The sequence below is a fragment of the Accipiter gentilis genome, chromosome 28 (genome assembly GCF_929443795.1).
Source record: "Accipiter gentilis chromosome 28, bAccGen1.1, whole genome shotgun sequence".
Taxonomy (NCBI): Eukaryota; Metazoa; Chordata; class Aves; order Accipitriformes; family Accipitridae; genus Astur; species Astur gentilis.
The window spans coordinates 7843690-7868830 of record NC_064907.1 but is presented as its reverse complement, the minus strand read 5'-3'; the positions used below and the strand labels follow the sequence as shown (position 1 = coordinate 7868830).

Genomic DNA, 25141 nt, shown 5'->3' with positions numbered 1-25141 from the left:
GACATCACTCTGTCAGGAATTTGGACCCTTTAACAGCAAAATCAATATTGCATACAACAATGGAAATACAAGTAGAAGCATCAGCAGCTGCCTTCAGTTCACAATGGGTTTAGTATTGTGCTTTTTCTTCCTACCTCACTTTGTGGGTGTAAACTGTATCTTTAGCAACATAGGTCCCTGTTTTAACTGTTTCAAGCACTTCCACTAGAAACAGTTACTTAGAGGTTACAGGTAGGTGCTCGCTTAAAGAACTGCAATAACAGTGTTGTTTAAGTCTGTGTCGAATGTTTCGTTGTCACTTTAATCTAGAGAAGATATTTCAGTCAGTGTTACTTTATAGATGTTATGAATTATTTTAAAGTAATAGATAATTGTGCCATTGCAGACAAAGCAAATGGAGCATATGCCATTTCAATCCCTCTCATTTAGGAAGGTCCATTACACTTGGGGGGGGGGGGGGGGAGGGGAGATCAAACAGCTATTAATGTTTCAGCAAAACCCCAAATTCTGGCCAGTGTGGTACTGAATTTGAGTCTCTAATCTTGCACTTTGCAAGAGAAATTATTTTACATTATGACCTGTATAATTGGAGGCATACTTGAACAATGGCTTAATATGGGCAGACGTATATCTTTGTAAATATTTGATCTACCTATTGGGAGAATTAAAATTATTTAATATAAGTTACTTATTTTCATAAACATTCATTTCAGTAGGGTTTGTGCCATTACAGCTGAAATTTTGACTGCCTTTAACTTTCTTTTGTTTTGAACTAAACTATATCCAAGTAACAATTTAATCTGCTTTAGAATGCATGTTTTAGCTTAAGTTTCCTCTGCTCAGAGTGCTTTTTTCAGAATGTCATTACAGTTCAACTAACAGTATGTATATATTGTGTCCTCTCATGTGCAACATCTATGCATCTGAGGTGAGTCACTGATAAAATAGGTTGAGCCTGGCACCTCAGTAACTTCATGTATGAGCTATTCCTGGAGTTAGAACTCTCAGTTGTGTTAGCTGGGGCTGGACCTAGCAGCTGGCTACATTTATGTGGAGATGGTTTAAAATGTGTACTTAAATGACAGAGAAGTTTATAAATCTACAGAGAAAATCCTTCTTTAGCTACCCTTTTTATTTTCATCAGGATACTGCTTGGATCACTGGATGTGATTTCCTACCTCAGCTGAAATGTGTTGTGGCTGTAACTGAAAGGACAGTCATTGTCTGGGACTATAAATCAAAAGGAAGTCAGGTATTATGTTGGATCGGGCAAATGTTAAAGAGAAAGCCTCAAAAAAATTAGTCTTTGTTTTCAGTATACAGTCACATTCCTTTTGTCTAACAGGATGAAGGCATTAACTTTTGATTTTGTAGGAACTCAGTGAAACAGTGGAATTTATACTAAAGAAGGAACATGCTTTCCACACCAAATGGGATTATTAGACTGCCTTAAAAACCTGGAAGAAAGAGGATAATTTTGTACTATGTTGCAAACAAGCCCCCAGAGAATTTATTTTCTGTGTATATATGATAAATATGTGTATACATGTTTATCTAATGTGTGTACGTGTGCATATGCATATGTATATCTCAGAATCTATTAAGAATCAAGGGACAGGTTTTCCAAGGACCTTACATAGACTTCTTTAAGGTAACTTTCTGATTTAAAGAAAATATTTCTTCATATCCTGCATTTTGTTCAGGACTTTTCAGGAGCAAGAGCATCTTGATGTTGCTAGTGTATATCCAAACTGTTAAAGTTTTCTTGAATGCCTTATTACAAAATACAATTTTTGCAAGGATTTCTGACCCATACCTTAGCTTTTTGCTCCTGTTCCTGGGACTTTTATCAGCAGTTCTGAGTTGGCTGAGAAGATGAGAAGAAGCAAAGTAAATATTTTTAGGATAAGATCAAGTATTAGGACTTTTTTTATTTGTTGTTCTTGGTATTATAAGGCCGCTCCTGAAGCTCAGACAGGTCAATGGAAGTCTTTCTGTCAATCCAATTGGAGTCCTGGGAAGGAAGGCTCAAAAATTTACTCTCCATTCATTATTTTCCAGGTTTCCTCCAGTCATTACATCAGTGACAGTTGAAAGTGTCCTGTGGTTGAATAGGAGCAGTTCTCTTTCAAGACCACAGAAATAAGATATAGACAGTTCTATGTCTGTCTTATGTCTCTTTAATGTTTCTGTGCTACATGGACAACACTGAAGCAGTTAATTCCTATAGCATGTGAACAGTTGCCAGTTTAAGTTGGCAAGGATGCTTTAATCAAGTAACAGATGGAGTCAGGCAGTAGAACCAATAAACAATACAATGCAGATGACCCAAAATCCCATTCCCAGGCCTTCTCAGTCTAGCAAAATATCACAATGGCTTGCAGCTGTATTCATTCCCATGATCTCAATTCCTGAAAATTGAAACACCTGCCCATTGTACACTTGGTACTCCCAGGCTGTATTAATAATTAGGACTCTGATATGATTCCTCTCTGTATGTTACTGCTGCATTTTGTGGTTTGAATAATTCTTTAATTTGGCTATTTCCTGTTTTCTTCTAGACAGTATCTTATTTTTGAACAGGAAAGCATATACAGTCTTAGCAAATATACCATCCCACTTATCATGGTGAGATCCTCCCTAAAATTTGTAATTAATATTTCCTCACTGAAATGGAAAAGGCTACCTGTGAAATAAAGCCTTACTGAAATCATTAAAGCTTGCATTTAACTTCACTTGGTGATGATCTTCTGTGAGTTTCTAATACCAAGAAACAGCTATCACAGGGGGAGATTTAAAAAACAAAGTCAAGAATTAAATGCTGATGTAAGTAGATAAGCATGATATGTTCAGTCAATTTAAGGGCTCGTGTGCATTGTCTAATAAACTATCTACCATATTTCACAGAATAATTGCTTTGTCATCAAACCAATGGAAAATGGTCTGCTCTGTGTTTGCACGGTGACTGTGTCAGATCATCTGGCTAAGGATAATATCCTAATGGGAGATGATAAGGGTTATGTTCTCCTGCTTACTGTGACCAGTGATCACTTTGGATTAAAACAATGTAAAGGCAAAAAAGAATCACAACTGCAGGTCTTGGACTCCAAAACTTTTAACATGTAAGTTGCTTATCGTAAAATATTATCAGCCTAGCATTTTTTTTTTTTTAATTTGGGTTTTCTCTGGCCTAAATGGAGGATTAACTTTTGTGTATAAATTAGCCCCACCTAACAAAATAACTTTTCAAACTGCAGTAAGAATGATTTGCTTGTTGTTGTGTGAAGAAAATGTCATAATTTTCAGTAGGAGATCTTACAAGAGATCTTACAATAGAGAGGCTGCAGAGTAAAATTCCAGAGAAGAATTCACAATTGCTATTATCCAGTTTGACATAGGCACAGCTTTATTGTGCCCGATTAGATGGAAGCATAATTGTGACTAGAGAAGTGCATGATTCAACCCTAACCTTAGCTCTGCTTGCTTTTGAGCTGGAAGAGTGGTTCTATGTCTGCCCTGGATATTAAATGTTAGCATTGGTTGTGTATAATCTCACTAACAAAATCCCTGTCGACCTATGGGCATATTACAGTAGGTACTAGTATATCCCAATAATATCTCAATTTCTATCCCTAGTGTTAAACGCAAGCTACATGATGACTGGGTTGTGAAAATTAAGTATATTTCTGACCTAAATTGTTTTGGATCCTGCTCCTCAGACAGCATTCATTCATTTGTTTTGGATGACATAAAGCGACTAGAGGACAACTTGTAAGTATATGACATCTTCTGAAAAAATAGACCTTTTGCTTTATAACTGCATGAGATCAGTGCCTTGCAAGATGTCATCCCATTGTATTGAAGCTGTCTTTTCTATAAGCATTGTTAATACAAACAAAAATACAACTGCTTAAATACTTGAACATTTTTGTTTGTTAGCTTTCGATGTAGGAGAGGTCTGTCCATATATGTGTGTTACTCACAACCCTTAAAAATAAGTTATGTTGGCAGTGTTGTTTGCTCCAACTTCTCAGCAGGCAAATTTCCTTGCTTTGGTACATTCATTTAAAATTTATATCCACAGGAAAATATATTCAACTAAGTTTCATTTACAGTTTCAGTTTCACAAGTTTCGGTTACACAAGCTTAAACCTAGTAAGCAATTTATTCTGAGGGCTGTGAAATGGATTTACTATGCAGCAGGAAAGAGGTTGTGGCCTCCTTATTTGTGCCATAACCTTATTCATATGTCCCATCAGTGCCATAGCTGATTCCAAGCCTTGCTAGTCTGTGATTTTAGAAGAGTTTATAGCCCAATTAAAAAACAAATAATGCAAACACAATTTGATGTAAGAAGGAACTATAAATAACATATAGATAGAACTTTTCATTCAAATACTTCAAAGCTTTGTAAATATTAGTTCAGCTTCACAATTCCTTTGTGAGGTACATCCAGAGTTTAATAGATTTTTAAGGCTCATAGCAACAGTTATGATAATCTGGTTTATCTCTTGTATAACACAGGCCATAAATATTTGCATAGTACTTCTTGCATCAACCCAATAACTTTGGGTTTTGTGAGTATTGCCTGTTGTGCAGTATGTCTGTTGTGGATGGGGAAAGTGAAATATAAAATAATTATAGCTTGTCCAGGGTTACATAATGTGTCAGGAGAAAAAATGAGAAATCCTGTTTGATTTTGTTGGGAGTTTTGGAAAAATAGAGTTAATTTGAGGAGAAAGAAAACAAAGACTGCAGAGCCACAAGTATGGTCAAAAGAGTATATGCTACCACCATACACTGTTTGTAATACAGAACATCATTAACTGCAAATATCTTAAGTCTTTTTCATTTAACACTGACTATAATTGTGTCTCTAACTGCAATAAACACATTTCTCTAAGCAGTTTCATGCAGCAGCTAAATGAAATTATATTTAGACAACTAAAAAATTACACAGCTGTTAAAATGAAATTAATAGCCCTAAAATAGCTACAGATCAAATTACTTTGAAATACCCATTCCATAAGTAATTTTGGTTGAAATATATGATTTACTAGTGCTAACAAAATAAATTTCCCCAATTGACTTTGCAGCAAGCAATTGTTATTGTGCTTGAAGAGGGATGCAATGTATTTTGTATCCTATGTGACTGTTAAGTTTCTTTGTGGATAATGGCTGATGAGCAGTTATAATATTTTCTTGTGAAGTATCTAAAAAAGGGACGTGTGGATGGGATCACAGGATGCTTCTGTTGCAAGGCCATGACTTGGGCAGGACTTCACACTGCTGGAATCCCTTATTCACACTGATGTTGGAAGAGTATCAAGACCGTTCATTAAAAAGCCAATAGGCAGTTATACATAAGTATTAAATTCAAGAATTAAATGAAAAAGATGACAAATCCTGAGGAAATCCATCAATCACACATTTAAATCAATTAATTGCGATTTTATACCGTCAAGAGAATTAAGACTTCTCTGTTAGAGCTCTGCAAAGAAAGCTTTGCTCCCCCGAATTAATAGGGAGTGAACAGCCTTTTATTTACACCTGCCTAGAAAGAACAAGCTCTTTCATTAATCCTCAAAGTTTCCTGAGCCTTTTTTCAAATTTATTGTCATTCCCAGTTATGGGTTTAGATATTAATAGTTACTTTTTAGCCCAGAATAAATGAACTACCTACTTGTCTGGATTTCAAAGAAAAAAATTAAAAATTTGTACTCGTTTAATTCAGTATAGCTGATTTACATTGACAGTCATTGTTTCCTGGGAGAGATGGGTGTTAGCCATGCTATTGCTGAATCAAAAAATCAAGAAAATATTCACTTATTAGTAACAATGTATGAAATATGGAGAGACAAGCAGAAGTTGCTCAAAGAATGGGTTTAGAAGGGTTGCTGAGTCAATCTCAGTCTGTGTTGGCCGTTTGAATTCCTGTGCTTTAGCAGTGAATACAACAGAATAATTCAGTTGAGTTTCAGAAAATTGCAGTCTCTTCATGTTATTACACAACACAACATAGATAAAATAGAGACTACGCATTATACAATACATTATGCACAAGCAGCAGAAAAGTAACTGCACTTACTTTATGCAAAATAGAGGCCACAATAGACTTCCATGTCCAAAACAGGCAAAGGCAGTCGGTTTGATATTTTCCTCAGTGATGAACTGCTTTAAGCATGCAGATGTGTGTGAAGGCTTACCTTGGCAACAGCTACCATTTTAGGATTCTGTTTGGAGTATGACTGATAAAGTATTCAGGTGTTCAAATCAGAGATTTATTACTTTAATGGAAAGTGCATTTTAAAAGTTCCTGTTTTATTGATGCTAGTATCACTATAAGTCTATATGAATATAAGTCACTGTTATAAATCAATTTGCTTTTAATAAGAGATTGTATACATTACACAAACAGCTATTCTATATACTGCAGAAAAGTAAAGTGGAATAGACTGTATTTTCCTACTGTTTCTTACCTGACTAACTGTTTTATTAATGATTACAGACCTGTAAAGGAATTTTCTGTCCCTAAAGGAGTCAATGCTTTCACATACTGTGGGAAAGCAAAAGTCATTGTCACTGGGGGTAAGTTTTGGGGTGTTTTCCAAGAGATTGTTCTGTTGTAAATTTTTTCCCCCAGTTAAATAAGATCAAGTAAAGCTAAGTTAGTATCTTAAGAATTTAAATAATGGCTTCTGTCTTAAATGATAGGAAACAGAGGTCTTGCTTTTAATTGCTAGGAGCCTCACTCTGAAAAGATGTCCTTCCTGGCAGGAATCTACCAAGGGCCTAATCTGGGTTTCATTCAAGTATCATGTTATTTATATAACAAAACAGGAGAAACTGTATGTTGAACTACTCTAAGGCACCTTTCCAAGTCATGGTGGTGACTGTCTTGGTCAGGTTATACACATTACTCCTTGCAGTATCAGCAGGGCTCCCATCCCTTCCTATTACTCTTTGGCCATCCTTTCTTATCTTAAGCAATCACATTGGCCCATCTTAGTACTTTACGTTGCTCTTTTCTCTGATCACATTTCCCCAAAGCTTTACTGTTTGTTCTTTCTCCCAAAGCAGACTGCAGAAATAGCTTTCTTACATCCATTTCTTCCCTGTTATCCAATAATTTTATGAGCCTTTCTATTGCAGTGGTCGTATTTTGAGCTGCAGAAATGTGACTGGAGTATGTCAGCAGTCTTGTTTGTATCTTCTGTCTGACAGGGTGGTGCCCTGGAGTGACATTGATGCTGTCTATCTCCAAGTCTTCAGTATGAGAGTCTTACTTAAAACTTTGTTAAAAATTGCAAAACCAAACATAGCATTTCTTATGTCTATATTTAACAAGAAGAAAAAAATGGCCAAGGCTCTGCTGTCCAGCCTTGATAATATGCAAGACAGTAACATAAATTTGGGGGAAAAAAAGACCTAGACATAGTAAATAATGCAATTCAAGTTGAATTGTAGCAGTTTACCAAAGGGAAAACTGTGAGAGATGTCAAAATAAATATCAGACAGTTCTATTGATTTTCTAGACACAAGATTTAAAGGGAAAGCAATAGGACTATAGGAAAGTTATTAGTGAAAATTCTGAAGTTCAGCCTTGGAGGAGATCTTATTTATATTGATTACCTTGTCACAAAAAGTAGTCTGGAGAAATTTACTGATGACACTAAAGTAGGAAAGCCCTATAAAACAGAATGTGGTTAGTATTTCCTACAGGTAGAACTGGGGGATTTTACTGTAGTAATAAATCCAAGGTGAAGTGTCTGAATAGGACAGAAGGTCGATTACACAGGCACTAATAAAAGTTTCTGTTACACATTGAAAATTCTTCTTACAGAAATAGCAGAAGAGGAAAATCTGGATAAACTTCCTAAGAAAATAAGAATGGCTATGGTAGGCCAGACCAAAGATCTGCCTAACCCACTATCCCATCATTGACAGTGACCAGCAATAAATGCTTTCCGGCAGAGTCTAGCAGGAATAGGGCAATCATGCAGCAATGCTTGCCCTAGGTACCTGTGTTAGTTGAAATATCTGTTCTGCAGGTAACAAAGCAGTAACTTCTCTGAATTTGACACTAGTAAAACCTCATGTTGTACTGAAATCCACTGTATGGTTGAAATGAGCCGTGTTTGAGAAAGATTAGTTGAATATGGATACAGGGTGGGGGAAACCTATCCCATAGAGACTAAACCTATCACACAAAGACTAAAAAGTATATTTTTTATAACCTAGAAAAATGACAATTAATAAGGAATACCATTGCTATCTATAAAAATATCAGGAGAACAAATATTAGAGCAAAAATTAGAGCAATAATGTTCTGGAAGAGTGTTCTGAATAGTGGCAGTTGCAGTAAGAAGTATCCTCCTCAGTTTAAAATGGAGCTTGACATTTTTGAAAAGGATTGCCCCAACCTATTATTATTTAGCCAGGTGTTTATAGCACAAATGGTATGCAAAATACTACAATGTATTTTGTATGTACAACTGGGAAGTGACTATTAAAAAAGTCATGTTCTAACACCCTTAATTTTGTCTTCCAGATATTTGACATTTATAATAATGAATAAGAAAGAGAAAAGCAAACCTGGTATAGAGTTCACTTTTCATGATAGAAGCTAGACTTCAACCAGTAAAATGATAAAAACCTATTAGTGGCCTTAAATGTGGAGCCCACAGTAGTTTAGAAAAACTTTTCTGTGTAGCATTTTGCATTAATACTATGTTGAATGGTAAAGTGATATGACTTTCTTCTTATTCTGTATCCATTTCAATTCCAACTATGTCTTAATCATCACCTCAGGGAACAGCTACAGTTAAAATCGAATTATGTATGGATATAAAAGCTGGAGATGATCGGTTTTAAATTATATGATACATCAACTTCTAACCCTATTAGGTCTTCAAATCCAGCTATTGTTCTCCTGTGAGCAATAAAGTAGAAGAAAAACTATTAGGGATTTCTAAATCTAGCAATAGCATCTCAAGACTGATAAAAGGAAGTCTTCTGTGCTTGCTCAGTACCCTTTGTGTATTTCTGGCACAAGTGAAGTAACTGGTAACATCTTATATGTTTTGGGGTTTTGTTTGGTTTTTTTTTGTGTTTACTGGCACTATACATTGGTATTAACATTTTCAGGGATTCCCAGGGATCCTAGTTGTAGAAATCACATCCCAGGACTCCACTAATATTAGCCCTCAGAGGCATAGCAGACTCTTTTCTATGATGCAGTCTAAATTTAAAGAAGAACATATGAAGACAGACAAGGCAGCACAAAGAAAAAAAGGAAGAGACATTGGTCAATATTATAAACATATGAACTTGTGTTAGTTTACCAAATGTGTTACTGTCCTGAAGAGGTTTTGCAGACATTATAACCCAAGATTATTTAAAAGGCAGGCTTGAAGGAATGACAAGTTGTTTTAAAGAATAAGGGGTCTTTCTGTGTGAGAGGAGCAGCATAGAAAGAAAGCAGGAGTTATATTTTTCATTTCTAGTTTATCAGAGGATGCCAAGCTAAGCCTAGCATTTTTCCATTCAACAATGCTATTGTTCTCAAGGGGATTTCAACACTGCTGAAATGCAGACATCTCAGCAGACTTGTAATACCACACAAATTGCAAAACTGTGTAAGCAAGGGAGACAATTTGACAAAGCATCACATGTTCAAAGAAGGTATTGGAATCCATAATATCTAGCTAGAATAGAGCTGTGGACATAGAATCTGACTTTTAAAAAAAACCCTAACCATATGCTTTCATATTTATCTTGGAAGGGAGAACACTGAACTGAGCCCATTATGATTCAAATCATTGATTCCACAGAATCTTAACAATTTGCTGTCGTATATGTAGACAGATAATTCCTCTTCTTCAAGATTTTCTTGAATGTGCTTAGTACCCATGCCTTCTGTGTCAGCATTCTGAATCCCAGAGGCATATTTGGAGCACAGAGAGAATAAATGTTGCAGCAAATGTAAGGGCCAATCTGGCATTAGTCCAGAAAGAGGGGAGAGAACACATCTACTATAACCAAATCCACCATTATCTCCACATCAGTAAAAGGAACTAAAACTAATCTACTATTTCACATGACAAGCAAACAGTATTTTTAATGTAGGGAAAGGTTTTCTTTCGTAATGACACTTGCTCTTCATGTTGATATCTTAAGTAAATAACATGTATTAGTGATTCTATTCTTAAAAGAAATTATCTGTCCCACAATTAAAGGGCACTGTCCTCCCCTTCATTCATCTGCCATCACTTCAGGAATATAAAGAACAGAGCAATTAGAAAGACTAAGAAAAATTCTTTTCCTCAGAGTGCAGCAAGTAGGTAGTTGGGTTGGTCAGATACTGTCAACAGCTTTTACCTAGTTCACCATCGTTTTAAGACATGACAGTTTCCATTTGGGGCTGCTAAAGGGCATGTTGTTGAAGCAGTATCTATTCCCTCTGACATTAGAACTGATCTCATCAGTCTCACTGGAGGCTTCTCTCTACCATTTTTTGTGTCCTCCTGTTGACCTCATGGAAGGTGTGCAAGCTGTTTTACTCCCATGGTCTTGTTTCTCAGGAACATATACTGGCCTGGTTGCAAGGGTTCTGCTAAATTGCAGGACATGTCTGTGATGGCCTAACACAACATCTGGGGGAGTGAGCAGGGGCCCACCATGTTCTGCAGTTTCCCCATCCAAAAGGGCTTCACAAACCGCATGTGCAATTATAGCCCTTTTAAGCTACTTCCTGCCTTGCTTACAGCATAGACAGCTAATCCAGAATAGTTTTTCCTGAAAGTCCCCCTGAAAAGAAACTGGTTCCCGCTGAAGTCACTGCCAGTCAGCTACTTATCCATGGCTCCCCTTTCCTAAGCAGAATTTATCCCTCCATTGTGCCAGTACAGCTGTTTGCATGGTTGCATTTTCAGTCACGCTTGTGAAATGAGCTGGCATAAACCAAAATTACATTCAGTTGTAGCTATTTTAAGAGTAAATAATTTCTCCAGTGAGCCTCCCTCATTTAGAGACAAGCTACATAAACAGTGGAATCAATTTAACTGAGAGGACAATAGTGTTTAATGGAGAAAAAGGGACATGGGGTGCTCCTAAATGAATCACATATTGCTGTAGTAAGAAGGAAAGGAATATATTTCTGGAGAGAGAGAGAGAGAGAGGGAGGGAGGGATGGAGAGACTGGGCAATAACCGTAGGTTGAACAAGCTTAAGGAAGATCCCTGGAGAGCAGACTGTAAGAGCTCTTCTCTTTCTTAACAAAATTGAGCTGAGCATTGTAGTCTTGAGGTTGGGTGAATGTTCTCTTGGGGCATGTACTTCCTAGTCTATGATTTTTTTTGGCTTTCTGCACTTCACTTTAAGCCGAGAGAAAACTAAAGCTCAAACTGAAGTCTAGACAAAATGTGGCTGTTTCATTTATTTTATGCAAAATAGCATGTTCAGCAGATTGCATACAATTCAGACAACTGCAGTATTTGCCAGGAATTGCAAGTTAAAATATAAATTAATTAATGTCAAATTTAAACTGGGCTCATGTTGTCTTGAAACTCCTGTGAAATATATGAAATATTTCAGTGCACTAGCTACAGTTGTGTTTACATCAGTATGTAAACCCAGGAGTTTACTAATACATTTTTAACATCTTCGGTGTTTTGAAATATTTATGGAAACTATTATGAAAATAGTACCAAAAGATTCATCTATAATGCAGTCAAGGATTATTCCCTAAATTGTAGGTAACTTTAATGTTTGAACATACAAATAAGTATGAAAGACCTAATTCCCATTTACTTCAAGAAACAAAATCACTCATCAGTAGTTATTGTTTCCTATCTGCCCTCAACTTTCATGCCTGCTCCCTTTCCTGTTCTGCACACCCTCCTTCTTCCATGGAGGTGGTCATCCCTTCATTTCCTGGCTAAGTGGACACAAAAAATTGTTTTAACATTTTTCTAAATTAGATCTTTGAAGGAAAAATCTGAGCCCCAGTTCTATTTCTAATGAAGTATTCTGCTCCTATAAGACTAATGCATGTAGTCACATCCAGTGTCCCTGACATTCCTCTAGCAAAATAAAAAGGCTTTGAAAGTCAAATCAGTTATGTGTTTTTAATACAAGTTTGGGGATAAGCAAGGGAAACATAAGCTGGAATCCAGCCCTTAGAATGAAAAATTTACATCCTTATGTGGGAGTTGCCTTCATGATGAAAGCAGAGACTTATCAACACTAAGCTCTCCATTATGAAGCTTATTTGTAATACCAGTGACTATTCAGCCTTTCTGACTCTTTTTTTTTTTTTCTTTCAGGTCGTGACAAACTCCTTCGTTTGTGGCATCCCGCTATTAATAGTAGGCCTACAGGGAAGCTATCAGGACACCAACATAGTGTTGTGGAAATTGTGACAAATGAAAAAGATCAACATGTCATCAGCCTTTCCTCTGCAAAGGTAAAACACTTTTCTTAACTTCATGGAAATCAATGCTATAAATGCAAGTAGGAATCTGGTTTTGAGTAACTACTACTGGTAGTATCTAGTCCTAATCTCATTGCTTACCAAGTTCATTTATTTTAATAAAAAGGTGGAGTTCTAGCTTAAAATTTCCAAATTATTTTATATTGAGAAGCAAGACTAGAACGGAACTATTTGACGTATTTTCTTTCTCATTGTGACAAAAGAATACTTAAAATAGTAGATTTTAACATTCTGGTAATTTCCGTATTACTTTGGCAACTGCCAGAGTTATAACAGAACCTCCACCTGCATGCTTCATTCAGTAGTGATCACCTGCAAAGTCTTCCTACAGCTTCAGCTACCCTTCTGCCTGTCAGCCTGCTAAATCCATAGGTGAACTTTTTCTTACACTGGTGACTCTATACATGATGTTCAACTATTGACCTTTCTGACCAGTGTCTTTTACAAGGCTTACTGATCCAAAACATTGTCCATGAACAGGAATACCAATAAAATCAATAATAAAACTTCTTCAACCAAATATTGCAAGATTCTGCTGGAAATGGATGTGTTTCCTTTAAGTTACTGGTGAAATCATGGCACCAGTAGTTTATGTCATTTGTCAAAATGAGATTGTTCAGGAGAGAATAAAAACTACTAAAAATATGTTACAAAAATACATGAGAAGACCCTGAAGGAGTAGTTATGAATGGCTATGGAGCTCTTTCAAGAGTGGTCCTATGCAATATTTTCAATATTCAGCAGAATTCAATATTTTCATTAACATCTACAATGATGGAATAGAGAGCATATGTACTAAATTAACTAGTTGCCCCAAACTGGTTAAGGCTGCAAGCCCTAAGCAGAAGTATTAGAGTTCAGAATGGTCATTAAAATTGGAGGTGTGATCTGTGAAAAATACCTCCTATAAAGCAATAAGGACCTAATATAGTTAGTCTACTGAGATATCCATCTATCTCAAAGGTTTCCAGCTTTTTGTTGGGTTATGTAGGAAATATTACTGAGCTATTTATTCTGTTCGTGCTGCTCCTCTGCCATAATTTCTTACCACTGCTCATTGAGGTGCCAGTAAATGCCACATTCTCATGTCTTTAATAACCCACACCCTGAAAATACGTCATCAGAAATATCTCATCTTCACATAATCCTGGAGCCATTACCATTCCTCCTTCCTCACTCCTATAAATTTATACCTGTCTGTTCTATAGGTAACTCTACATTTGCTACTGGCATACATTACTGCTGAATTAGGGAGGGTTTTGACAGATAGCCTGGAAGGTATACATGTAGGAAAAATGGAATAAGACATGAGACATAACTGAAGGGGAATGAATGTACATGAAGATATTTACAGAAAAGCAACTAAGAATGACGGCCCTGGGGCATTAAATCTCTTGAGGGCAGAAGATCTCTTGAGGTCCCTTCTGAGCCTTTCTGTGATTCAATATGATGACTCAGAGGGAAACAAAATCTATTTTACAAGTCTCCAAGTAAGTGGACACCTGAGCTTAACTAGATGTACCTAAGTTGTGCCAATGATATCAGTAAGAGCACTTGTACATGAAAATGAATATGTGAAAGTATGTTTTGATTAAAAACTATGTCTTTAAATAGCTCTGTGAGTTATAAGGCAGAAATTACACTTCTCAAAAAATAAAAATAAATAGAGATAAATTCCTAGACTTTCAAAAGTCAGGTAAATATTGTGGTCATAGTTGAAAACTATATCAAAAAAGAAGGGATCCCTCACAGAGAAGTATAAAGGACTTTAGAAATAAAGTGACAATCACTCTGTGCCTCAAAGAATTTACAATCTGTAGATGATATGTGGTATGTGCAATAGCAGAGGAAGGTCACCTGTAACAGGATTGTTTCCAAACCAGTTAAAGCACATTTGTGTTTGTACAGAAAAGAACCAGTTATTATACAAAAGTGTGCAACTTCCCAGGGAACTTTTAATGTTACGTTAAACACATAATTTTTTTCCACCTAAAACACAAAGACCAATTTACTTTCCAATCTGCCTAGCATAAGAAAAATCAAAATAATTTTCTCTATTTTGTTTTCATTTTCCGTGACTGTGATATAGGAGGTTGCTGAAACAAAACAAGGAGAGCCTATATATCTTCACTGAAAATAAGTTAGAGAGATATCAATGATCTCATGGAAGCATTGTAACCAACAGAAACAAAATCTTTTTATATTCAACAGAGTTTGCATTAGCTGTTTGAAAGAATAGAAGAACTAGGGAAAAGCTTAGGAAAATTAAATTAATACTTTTTCTGGACATTCCCAAAATTAATTTAACCTAAAACATGTCAGATATATTAATATTAAAATAAAAGCTTTGTTATTGTTCCATTTTTCAGCTAAAAGTACAGAACAAGATAAAAAGTAGGGAATACTTTTTTTTTAACTGTTGTATTACCACATTTGAAGGCTCAGACTGATTTTATACTTAATGGCTATTTTTCTTGAACTATATTGAAAATTTTCTGATTTACTGTAAGGATATTTTTATGCTATATAAATTGCAAAGCTTCAAAACAGCATCATAAAGGTAAACCTAAGTCTAATGCACTAGAGAAATATTTTCCTCTGATGACAGAACCTGAAAGAAGATTGTAGTATTTGTCCTGTCACTGTCGGGTTAAACACTATGTTCTTTACATAGATGTATATTCACAGACCAGAGTATTCTTTATACTGTCAAGGCCTCTATCAGAAATGCAGTAAGTTTCTGTGTATTCTGTGTATTGTTTGTTTCCATTTCCTTTGGAAGTGAGTTGTGAATGACAACAGCATCATCTTCCCAGTCAAGTTTAGTTTCTTAATTCTCACCAGGCATAGATAGTCCTTATTTTCTGACATAAGTGACTGTAGTGAGAAAGTTATAGTTTCACAGGTGGACAATCATAGCTTCTATCAGAGAACCAGGGGAAGTTAAAGAAAGATGGGAAATTTTTATACATCATACAAGAAGAATACAAAAAACCTTTAATGTTACAGTAGATAAACTTCTCACTATTTTTAGCTGTTCTTTAAAGGACTTGAGAAATAGATGATAAATGATTTATTAAACTTTCACTACATTTGCACTTCGTACTCATGAGACCTGGCCTTGGCATAAGCCACTACTGTATTTTGTGGAATAATATGCATGTCAGAATAAAGAAACTATTTTGTATCTGTCCTTCTCTACTTCCCATCACTTCTCTTCTAAGCAGACACATGCTGATGATGTTCAGTACTGTAGGGTCAGTGGATCCCATGGGCATCCCACATCTTTTCCCCTGCAAGCAGAGACCTTAATTGCTTAAGAGATAGATTATATCTGTTAAAAAAAATATCTTAAAATGTTTTGAGATTAGGGTAATACGTTAAACATCCTTGCCTTTGTTACTGGCCCACGGGTCAGACAATGGGAAGGGCTAGACAGTGGGAACAGGGGATATTCCTGTGAAATATATTTAGGAACCTTTTAGTGAAAAAAATTTCCCAGACTGTTTTCTTGTTTAAGTTAGATTGCATATATTGCAGTTAACTTCTGGCTTTGACTGCAGAGAATTCTAACATGTAATTTCTTATGATCTGTTACATATTACTTTATGAAGAACAACAAGACTTAATGTTGGATAGATGGCTTTTAAGATATTATGTGAGCTGCATTCCTGGGGACTAATATCCATGGAGGCAGAAAGCATATTCTTTCTGACTGTATTTAAGGAAATCAAATAGTCAGCCTTTTGGTAGTCAGTTTTCTTTGGTATGTTTTCTATATAGTATTAACTTTCTATATTAACAAAGTGTAAGAATGTTTTAAAACAAGGATTCAAACAAAGAATTTTACTACCTTGCTTTGCCCTCATTTGACCTCAAAGGACTTTTAAGACTGAAAAGCCATACACAAATGTACTCACAAGAATATCTCCACAGCCCATATGTAATTGATTTACACTACAGAGTTCAAAAGTAAGGGATCATATTGGCTTTTGGTTTCAGACTTGTGCTGCAGCAAAGGTTTGCAGTCTGAAGAAACAATGGCTGAGTTAGTTAGGGGGTGGAAAAACTCCAGTGAACGGTTTTAAAGATACCACAGATGTTTCACATTTTTTACAATAGTACTAGGGAATTCAGTTGATGCTATTAGCCTTAGTTCCATACTACAGAACATTAATGTATGCCTTAGTTTATACAGAAATGTAAAAGTGAACCAATCCTACACCATGGTTTAACAGCACTAGTGCAAAAAACCAGAAATCACAGGGGTTTTGTATTACAGTGGCAGAGCCAGTTTACAAGACTATTAGCTCTAACAGTCTTAACATCCCAGAGCATGGAAAACTAAGAGTGGCACCCAGGAGAAGGAGAGGGAGGCATCAGTGTGTTAAGGAAGTACCAAAAGAAAATTTGATGCAACACAGTGGCCACCACACAAAACAAATGTCTTTGTGAAGAGAATAGTATGATCATGCAGACCTGACATCAAAAAATAAAACTCCATAAAGCAAAAGGGTTGTCTTCTTTGTTTCTGAAGTGCAAGTGTTCTTCAGAACCAGTAAGTTACTTGTACCTGCATGCTAGATTAAAGGCAATATTGAAGTTATCCAAGGAGTTTGGGAAAGCAGACATAAGTAAAATATTTTGTATTATGCTAATTTTTAAGACCTTCTCTTTAACTGTACATCAAAAACTGTAAATAGAAATAAGTGAAAGATTTTTAATACAAGGGTCAGTATTATGCACTGAGGGAGATGGTGCCAGTGGCATAACTTAAATGAGGAAGTACATTGTTGCCTTTTTGTTGTAAGGCCTTTTAGCATATGTTTTATTTGAACTGTGTGCAAGCAATTGGTTGATCACTGCAAGCATTTCAGGTGTTTTCTGTGGCTGCAGTTTTTGCTTCTGAAGTCTGATTTTAATTTCAATTCCATGAGTTAGTCTTTTTATTAGGAAATATGAGTACATAACAGTTTGACCTATTTGATCTGTCATGACTTGCAATATTTAAAAAAAAGAAAAAAGCAGTCTCATTATCTGCAAGTCCAATTGCTGAACATGCCAAGGATCAGTTAGACCTATACAATGCTTGTTTTGTTCAAGTTATTTTTAAGATGCATGTGCTTTATTTTAGGAGACTGTTCTGCTTGCTTTTCATCTGTTGCTGGATGGTCTGACTGGATTTCATTCAACCTCTTCTGACACTGCCCAAGTCTGTTCACATGACTTATCTTTGTGAGTTAGATGTTCCAAAAGTACAGATTACTCAGCAGGTCACTTGTGTCTACAGAGAAGTCCCATGTGTATGGGGTAGTGGAGGGAGGGAAAGAGGGAAGGAGGAAAAGGGTGGAGCAGAGCTCTGGAATGGTTGGGTGTTATAACAGGTTTAGGCAGATCTTAGTAAATGCAGATCTCTAGTATAAGGAGGTTTACTGCCTCGGACAGTCTACTTAAAAGCCCCACCTTTCTAATCTCTATTTGCAGTGAACCCGTGCTTAATCCCACTAAATGATACAGAAGCTGAAAGTCTCTAATTCCATAAATTACTAATCACATAAACATGGATTAAAAATACTGCAGAAACTGCACAAATTACATTCATTCAGCAAAGTATATTTTAACCTTTATTTATTATGATAAATGTGCAATCCACCTCCTGAATGAACTGGAGAATTTGACTGGCAATTGTTTTAACATAGGCCTTGCTACACTCTGTACTGACATGACTTTGCTGAAAAGAAAAACGTGAGTACTATGTGGATTATTTTCTTTAAATCAGATTCTTAAGCACTGCAGTCTTCATTATCATAGCTCATAATTGCAGGCTGAGTCTAAACTGTGACGTTCAATAATTCTGTCCAGCTCTCTCATCCTGGTGCAAAACTTGGCTGCATCCCCACTAAGCATTAGCGGAAGGATTGATATGCACACCATTCTCTTGCACCCTACATCCCAGCACAGTTATCTCCACTGAAATGAACCTAGGCATGAACAAAACAGAGATTCTCAGCACTGTTTGTCCAGGTTCCCATCCAGATTATCAGGGACCAAGGGCTCTGGGTTGAACTGCATCACACTATTGTTTCAGTGTACTGCACAATTCAGATATAATGGTAAAATCTACATGTACCATTGTGGCATTTGACCCGAGTACTCTGGTCAAGCTTAGATATAGACATTGTGCTCTCAGCACCTCCTGTGGTAAAACAAAAAAAAATCTGTGGCTTGTACTTTTGAAATCAGTCTTGTTTCTGTCAGTGCCCCTGTATGTAAGGTAATCTTAAAGGAAATATTAATTAATCTAGTGCTGTAAACTAAGTATAAAAATGAGAAGTACAGCTCTACTATAATAAAATTAATATGGATGATCTTTATATGGATGTTTTTCAAGAAACGACAAACCAGTCAAAGTGGTGTTATACAATATAATGCATACACAGCTGGAGATAAGTCTGGATCTTTCTTCAATCTCTTCTAAAAGGAGAGCTGATGCCAAAATCTGAAATGTATATGCATGGCTTCTTGGTTTGCAAGGAGAAAAATAGTCATTGCCAGTGCTGAATTAGTCACTAGATCTTACATCTTTCTAGAATCATGACATGATGTAACATGAGCATCAGTCAAGTACAAATAGCATCAGTGAAAGAAAAACAATATCAAAGGTGTTCCTTATTCTTCCCTAGATTAGTTCTGCTTGTCAGGATCGGAAACATCTGCTGTCTGAGCAGTGTTGTCTTCTTGAAGAACTTTGGGGTTTTTTTGTGGTAGACCTCAACAGATCGGCAGAGAGAGTGCCCTCATTTGGGTGTCAAAAATCAGTACTATATTTGGTGGCAGACAAGCCCAGGACATATTGCACTGAAACTTGGAATTCATGTGAATTGTTTTGAGCAGACTTCTTTATTCACATGGGGGCATTTTTGCCAGTGTGCAATACAGCTTTCTGAAAAACATTGAAGAAACCTTCCATGATACTTAATTTAACTGAAAACAGATTGCCCTGAGCCAGTAATAACAAAACAAACTTAGTATTATGACAACAATTAAGAAACTATTTTGGAATTTGAATTCAAATGATGGTTCCATTTAAGAAAATGAAGATTCCTTAAACTAGTCCAGCACATGAGCACTTTGTCTGCTCCAATATTATAAGGATTTCTTGATGGAACAAATTATTAGTAAACTGCTGTCAGGCAGCTATTAAAAAATTATCTATACATTGGATTCTCTTATCACAAAAGTTGAACTTTCTTGGTTTAAAAACATAAGAATATCTACAAATTAGGCAGATCCATAGATCTGCAAATAATTTCGATATGTCCTTTAGTCATATGAATTAGTATTTCCATAATAGTGACACTGAGGAAGAGGGGAGGGCACAGGCAGAGATTGTCATAATTCTGTGCTGCTGGACTTGCTTCAGAATGTAATATTCCTGGAAATAAATTTGTTCCTGATGTTCCATGTTGTGAAGACCTTAAAGGTAACAGTGTGCATAGGTTCAATTACAGTTGTAGTCCACAGCCATGTCTTTTTCTTCAGCTGTTAAGTGAATTTACCAGGAGTTCTGAAATATCAATGTGATCTATTTGTTCCTAATCATAGGAACAGGTTCCAAATAACAGGAACATGTTCCAAATCTTGTGTTGAGAGTTCCCACAAACACAAACTATTCTCTGTGTAAAATTATATACCACAGACCATCAGGAACCTCATTCATCACAACTAGACTTACAGTGTGTCTGTCTTGACTTATGTTTTGGTTGAAAATATTTCTAAAATGTACTGTTAAATTTGTCTGAAGGTATTAACTTGTCTTTTGTGTCACTGCACCAAAATACAGACTCGGGTTTTCACATAAAACATGAACTCTTTGCTAAAGTGTCAGCACGTTGAAGTCATAGATTAGGTTATTGGCATGAAAGTGAAAGTGTATGTATTTAACTGTAAATACAAATGTACATAACTCTTTGATTGGAATTATTCTGCAGAAGCCACTAACCCAGTTTTCAGGAAGCACTTTTTCCAGTATAGCTGCAACAGCCTATTCTCTTGATTTGTGGCTGTAATTTCATTGATGTGTATCATTTAGGAGTTAAAAAAAGAGGAATGAGTGATGTATTTCCCACTGTTATAACTATTTTACACCTTTTCTCTTAGGTCTGAGGGAGTACAAAGTAAAATAATACGGTTTATTCAAGCACTTAAACAGTATCTTTTTTATTGAAGAGAAATGCTGGTAGAATATGCAAGTCCTTTAAAAAGTGCTACCTTTGGACTTGGAATTACAGCTAAGCAGCATCCTTGAATGCTTCAGGATACACTAGATAGACAATGAACCATGACATGAGTTGGATGTTTCAAGCCAGGCAAAGCAAGACTGTCCTGTATAAAGGTACTTGATCTGCCTGGTTACTACATTGGCACTACAGCATTTTTCTACAAATATCAATACTGTAATTTAATATAAATTGCTAGCCTTTTTAAAAAATGGGCCCAGTCAGCTGAAGAAGTAGTTCTACAGGGTGCATGGTAATATGAGAGCAATCTGTGGGGTAGAGAAATATGGAAAACTGACCTGACACTCCAGCCTATATAGAAGAATGCTGCATAGGAAAACTCTGCTGTGTTTGGTTTTTTTCCTCTCCTTCATGTCACTCAGCCCTTCATTGCCCCTTCCTCTCTATAGTTAGTTTGTCCATTCTTATTCTTATCCTGCTGCCTGAAGCATTTATTACCTCATATTTTCGTATTGCAGAACTCTTTGAATGCATTCAGGAAGCATCAGGAAAAAAACCCCACTCATAGGGACAGGGTCTATTAAGCCTGGAGATGTGGCAGGAAGCAGGTCATTATCTGAAAGATGATCTTACACTCATGATGGTCTGTGGAAACAAGAAGATTAAGGCCAATGGCAGAGACGAGACCAGACTGCATAGCCCTTGTACTGAAAGGCTGTGAAGCAGTGATAACCGCTCGCTCTCTCACTTAGCGTGGAGCGGGGATTCACAACTACAACAGTGGAGACTTCTTGAATTGTCAATGGAAGTCAGTAAGCCAAAATTTGCTACACCAGTTGTTCCACTGATTTTACTAGAACACCTCCAGTAGTGGATTTGGTTGAATTAGACCACTTAAGTGAGTGATGTGAGCAAGATTTGAGCCTACAGGCTTCAATGCGTAAAAACAATCTCAGTTTTGTTTGATGATCAGCTGTGCTAGGTAGGGTAAGGAGTATATTCCCAGCCTTTATACCACTGTACAGTATCATTTGTAAACAACACAAACCCCTTGTTTTACATTAGTGAATGGAATGTTTTTTGGTCTTTTTCTCTTTAAAAGTAATTTCTTTTTTGGCAGCTAATACTGAAAGAGCTATACACACATTTACATGTGGCAGGAGAGTAGTGTAATAAACAGGGTGATTTCTCACATCTCCATTCTGGGGCATGGCAGAGTTTCATTCCATTCATAATTCCTTCAAAATCTGATGCAGCCAACTTGATGCAAGCAAATAAACACTTTCTTGCTGAAAGTTGCCCATACTAAATTAACTCTGTTATATATATGTTAGTTTTATTCTTACAGAACCCAAGGGCTGATTTTTAGTGTTTCAGGGAGAATAAAGGGAGGTATGTTATTAATTTTTGTATTTTCTGACTTTTGCAAATTTACTCAAACCTTAATGTTATCAGTCTCCAGTCCTCTCTCTCCAGATTTGCTTAATGGCAAACTGGCTGTGCAACATCCCAGTGGGAAGTCATAAATGTCTTTTGCCTGTCTGGAACTGAGCAGGTGATTGTATCAATGCCTGTGTAGGTCAGTGTGGATGTTTATCTAACCTATTGTGAAAGCACATGACATTGTTTTAAGGATATATTTATAATACAGTCATTTGTCTTCCCGAAAAATTAGAGCAGCTGAGCTGGAAGCACAATGTTTAATTTATGTCAAACCACTGCTAATCGTGGCTCTTACTGGAATGTACTGTATATCAACAATATTGAATTTAATCTAGATAATTTGAAAAAGAGGCATCTGGGAAATCTGCTCCAGCCATCTTTCACAGAAATTATGTGGCCACATCTATATCAGATCCATTTTTCATATACTGCTTTGAAAGTCAAAGTTAATCCTTCCCTTGCTGCTATGCTCTTATTCTCTTTGGTTTATTTGCTCCTCCCAGATAGTAAGAATTTTATTCTCCTCGTATATTGCATAATCCTTCCAGAATATTGAATATTCTTCTTTGGACTTTTCATGTAACTTACCCAATTCTCTGTTATTTCCTGATCCATTTTCCATTATTCAAATTACTTTATCACTTGGGTAGTCTGAAAAAAACCCTACAAAATTGGCCTACAGAAGAGAAGACTTGAGGGAGATCTCATCAATCTATATAAATATCAGAACAGAGGGTGCAAAGAAGATAGTGCCAGGCTCTTTTCAGTGGTGCCCAGTGACAGAACAAGAAGCAATGAAAACTGAAACATAGGAGGTTCTGTCTGAAGATCGGGAAACACTTCTTTTACTGTGAGAGAAACCAAGCACTGGCATAGGTTGCCCAGAGAGGTTGTGGAGTCTCCATCCTTGCAGATATTCCAAATCCATCTGGACATGGTCCTGGGCAGCCTGCTCTAGTTGGCCCTGCTTTAGCAGTGGGGTTAGACAAGATGACCTCCAGAGGTCCCTTCCAACCTCAACCCTTCTGTGATTCTGTGAAAAAGTAAAAGGGATTAGAACCATTTTTAAATGTATGGCTCATATGTACATTTTCCTTCTCTAGTTCTTAGACATATATGGTGTATAATATACATTCATGCTTACAACCAGCATGCAGCTAGACTGTTTGAGGAAAATATCTGTCCTAGCTATGGTTGCATCTTTGCAAAATGATGTTTTGTTTCTCAGCACATCTGAGAATGCACAAATTTTCTTCATGAATGGATTGTCCTCTTGTATTCTCACTATGCGTGAAGGAAATGATCCATTAGATATTCTGTTTCTGGGCAAGTACTTGATCATTAAAGTATTAAATAGTCTGTATTTGCTGCAGATGGAAACAGAGCAAGATCCATATTCATTCAGCCTGTGCTGATTTCTATAGTTCTTCTAACAAAAACTGAGATCGAGGGTTTAAGATACATTAAAAATAATTTCCAGACCTGTAGTTTTCTGGTTGCTTATTTTGATATGGGGGAATGAAGAAAAAGGACATCTTCAAAATATAAATGAAGTGTTGTATACCTGAAAATTACTTCAAACACTATGTCTAAGGTGAGAGCATCATTCTAAGATTGGCAGAAGATTGCCAAGAGGAACCTGAATGGTTTTCGAGCTCTTCTGATCCAGGTGTTCATGGGCAGTCACCTCTGTCCTACAACTCTAACTTCATATTTCTGACCCACACACCATCTAAATGTCCATTGAAACTGTTCTCCAGAAGTGTTGAGGGTTACTCTATCTTTGCATTAGGGGTCAGGTAGGTCTATTGTCAGCACACAGTGCAGAGACAGACATACAGAGCCTTTATAGACTCTCAGTCATTGCATAGCACCCAGGAAATATCCTGCAGGCTCATTACTATACAATTAGACTCACTATTGCATAAACCCAGTTTGATTTCTTTCCAGCATTCCTCCACGTTCGGGAAAAGGAAAGTAACCTTATATATTACCAGGTTAATGGTACTATCTGAGGAAGTGATTTGAAACGTTCATAATTTTGAACTTTGCCAAATTACTGTCTCAATAAGGCACTAGTAACAGTACCATCTGCTGCACCACATTGCATTAATATGCTTAGAGCTAAATCCTCCTTGCCTTAGCCTCAGAAGTAATCCCATTGACATCAATTTGTTCCTAAGTCTTCTAATAACTACAGGGAGTTGTAGTACTTTGCAGGATCACCTTCAGGGATCACAAGACACACAATGGCACTCTCTGCAGATAACTTACTCTATTAAATAACACAACAAGCAGAACTGCAGTTTGACCTTTACTTCATGCCTGCTGATTTTTGTCTTTGAGGGCTCAGATGTTCTGTGTGAATTCGTGAATTTTTTTCATGTAGACCTTGGAGCCTTCAATGACCCCCTGAAACAGTTGAACATTGTAGCAAATAGGGGGCAGATAAACTAACACTTCAACAGAAAATCAACTTTAATTGTTGCTTACTCTTCCTGTCTATGCCAACAGTGAATGCTGTGGCTAGTGCAACTTCCTTCTGCTGCAAGATTGGTTGGATTTTGGATTTTCGTGCACAAGTATTTTTTCATAAATTGTTTTAAGGACTTGCAGCAACACCATTCTGTAAAACTGAGGAAAGTTGTCTTCTTCAAAAAACAAATTTTCCTTAACTTACAGAAAGTATCAGCAGGATGCGAGAGTTTGGAAGCACTGAAAGGAAGTTACTGTTTTCTCTTGAGAGTTGTTGAGATAATTTCTTTAGAGCAGTGTTTTAAGGTCACTTTCTTATTCTTAACTAGCAGTAATTTGAAGGGATTATCTTTCAGCGGGAGGAGACGGATTGTCAGCAAATCCTGGACCTCTTTAGTCCTTTTCTATCTCAGTTAATTACAGACAGAAAGGGGCAGAAGAGGATTCACTCCTTCCAAAGTTAAAGCATGTTTCCACAGTGGCCTCCTCA

The 25141-nt window shown here is 36.5% G+C and overlaps 1 protein-coding gene across 1 annotated transcript in view; it reads left to right on the top strand.

Moving 5' to 3' along the window:
* Positions 1 to 25141, top strand: part of WDR64 (WD repeat domain 64) — a 78223-nt gene that overhangs the window by 21567 nt on the left and 31515 nt on the right. Inside the window, exons 7-11 of the mRNA XM_049830711.1 lie at positions 1145 to 1252; positions 2908 to 3122; positions 3637 to 3771; positions 6509 to 6588; positions 12327 to 12466. Of these exons, the coding sequence (XP_049686668.1) occupies positions 1145 to 1252; positions 2908 to 3122; positions 3637 to 3771; positions 6509 to 6588; positions 12327 to 12466 (678 nt within the window). The remainder of the gene's footprint in view (positions 1 to 1144; positions 1253 to 2907; positions 3123 to 3636; positions 3772 to 6508; positions 6589 to 12326; positions 12467 to 25141) is intronic.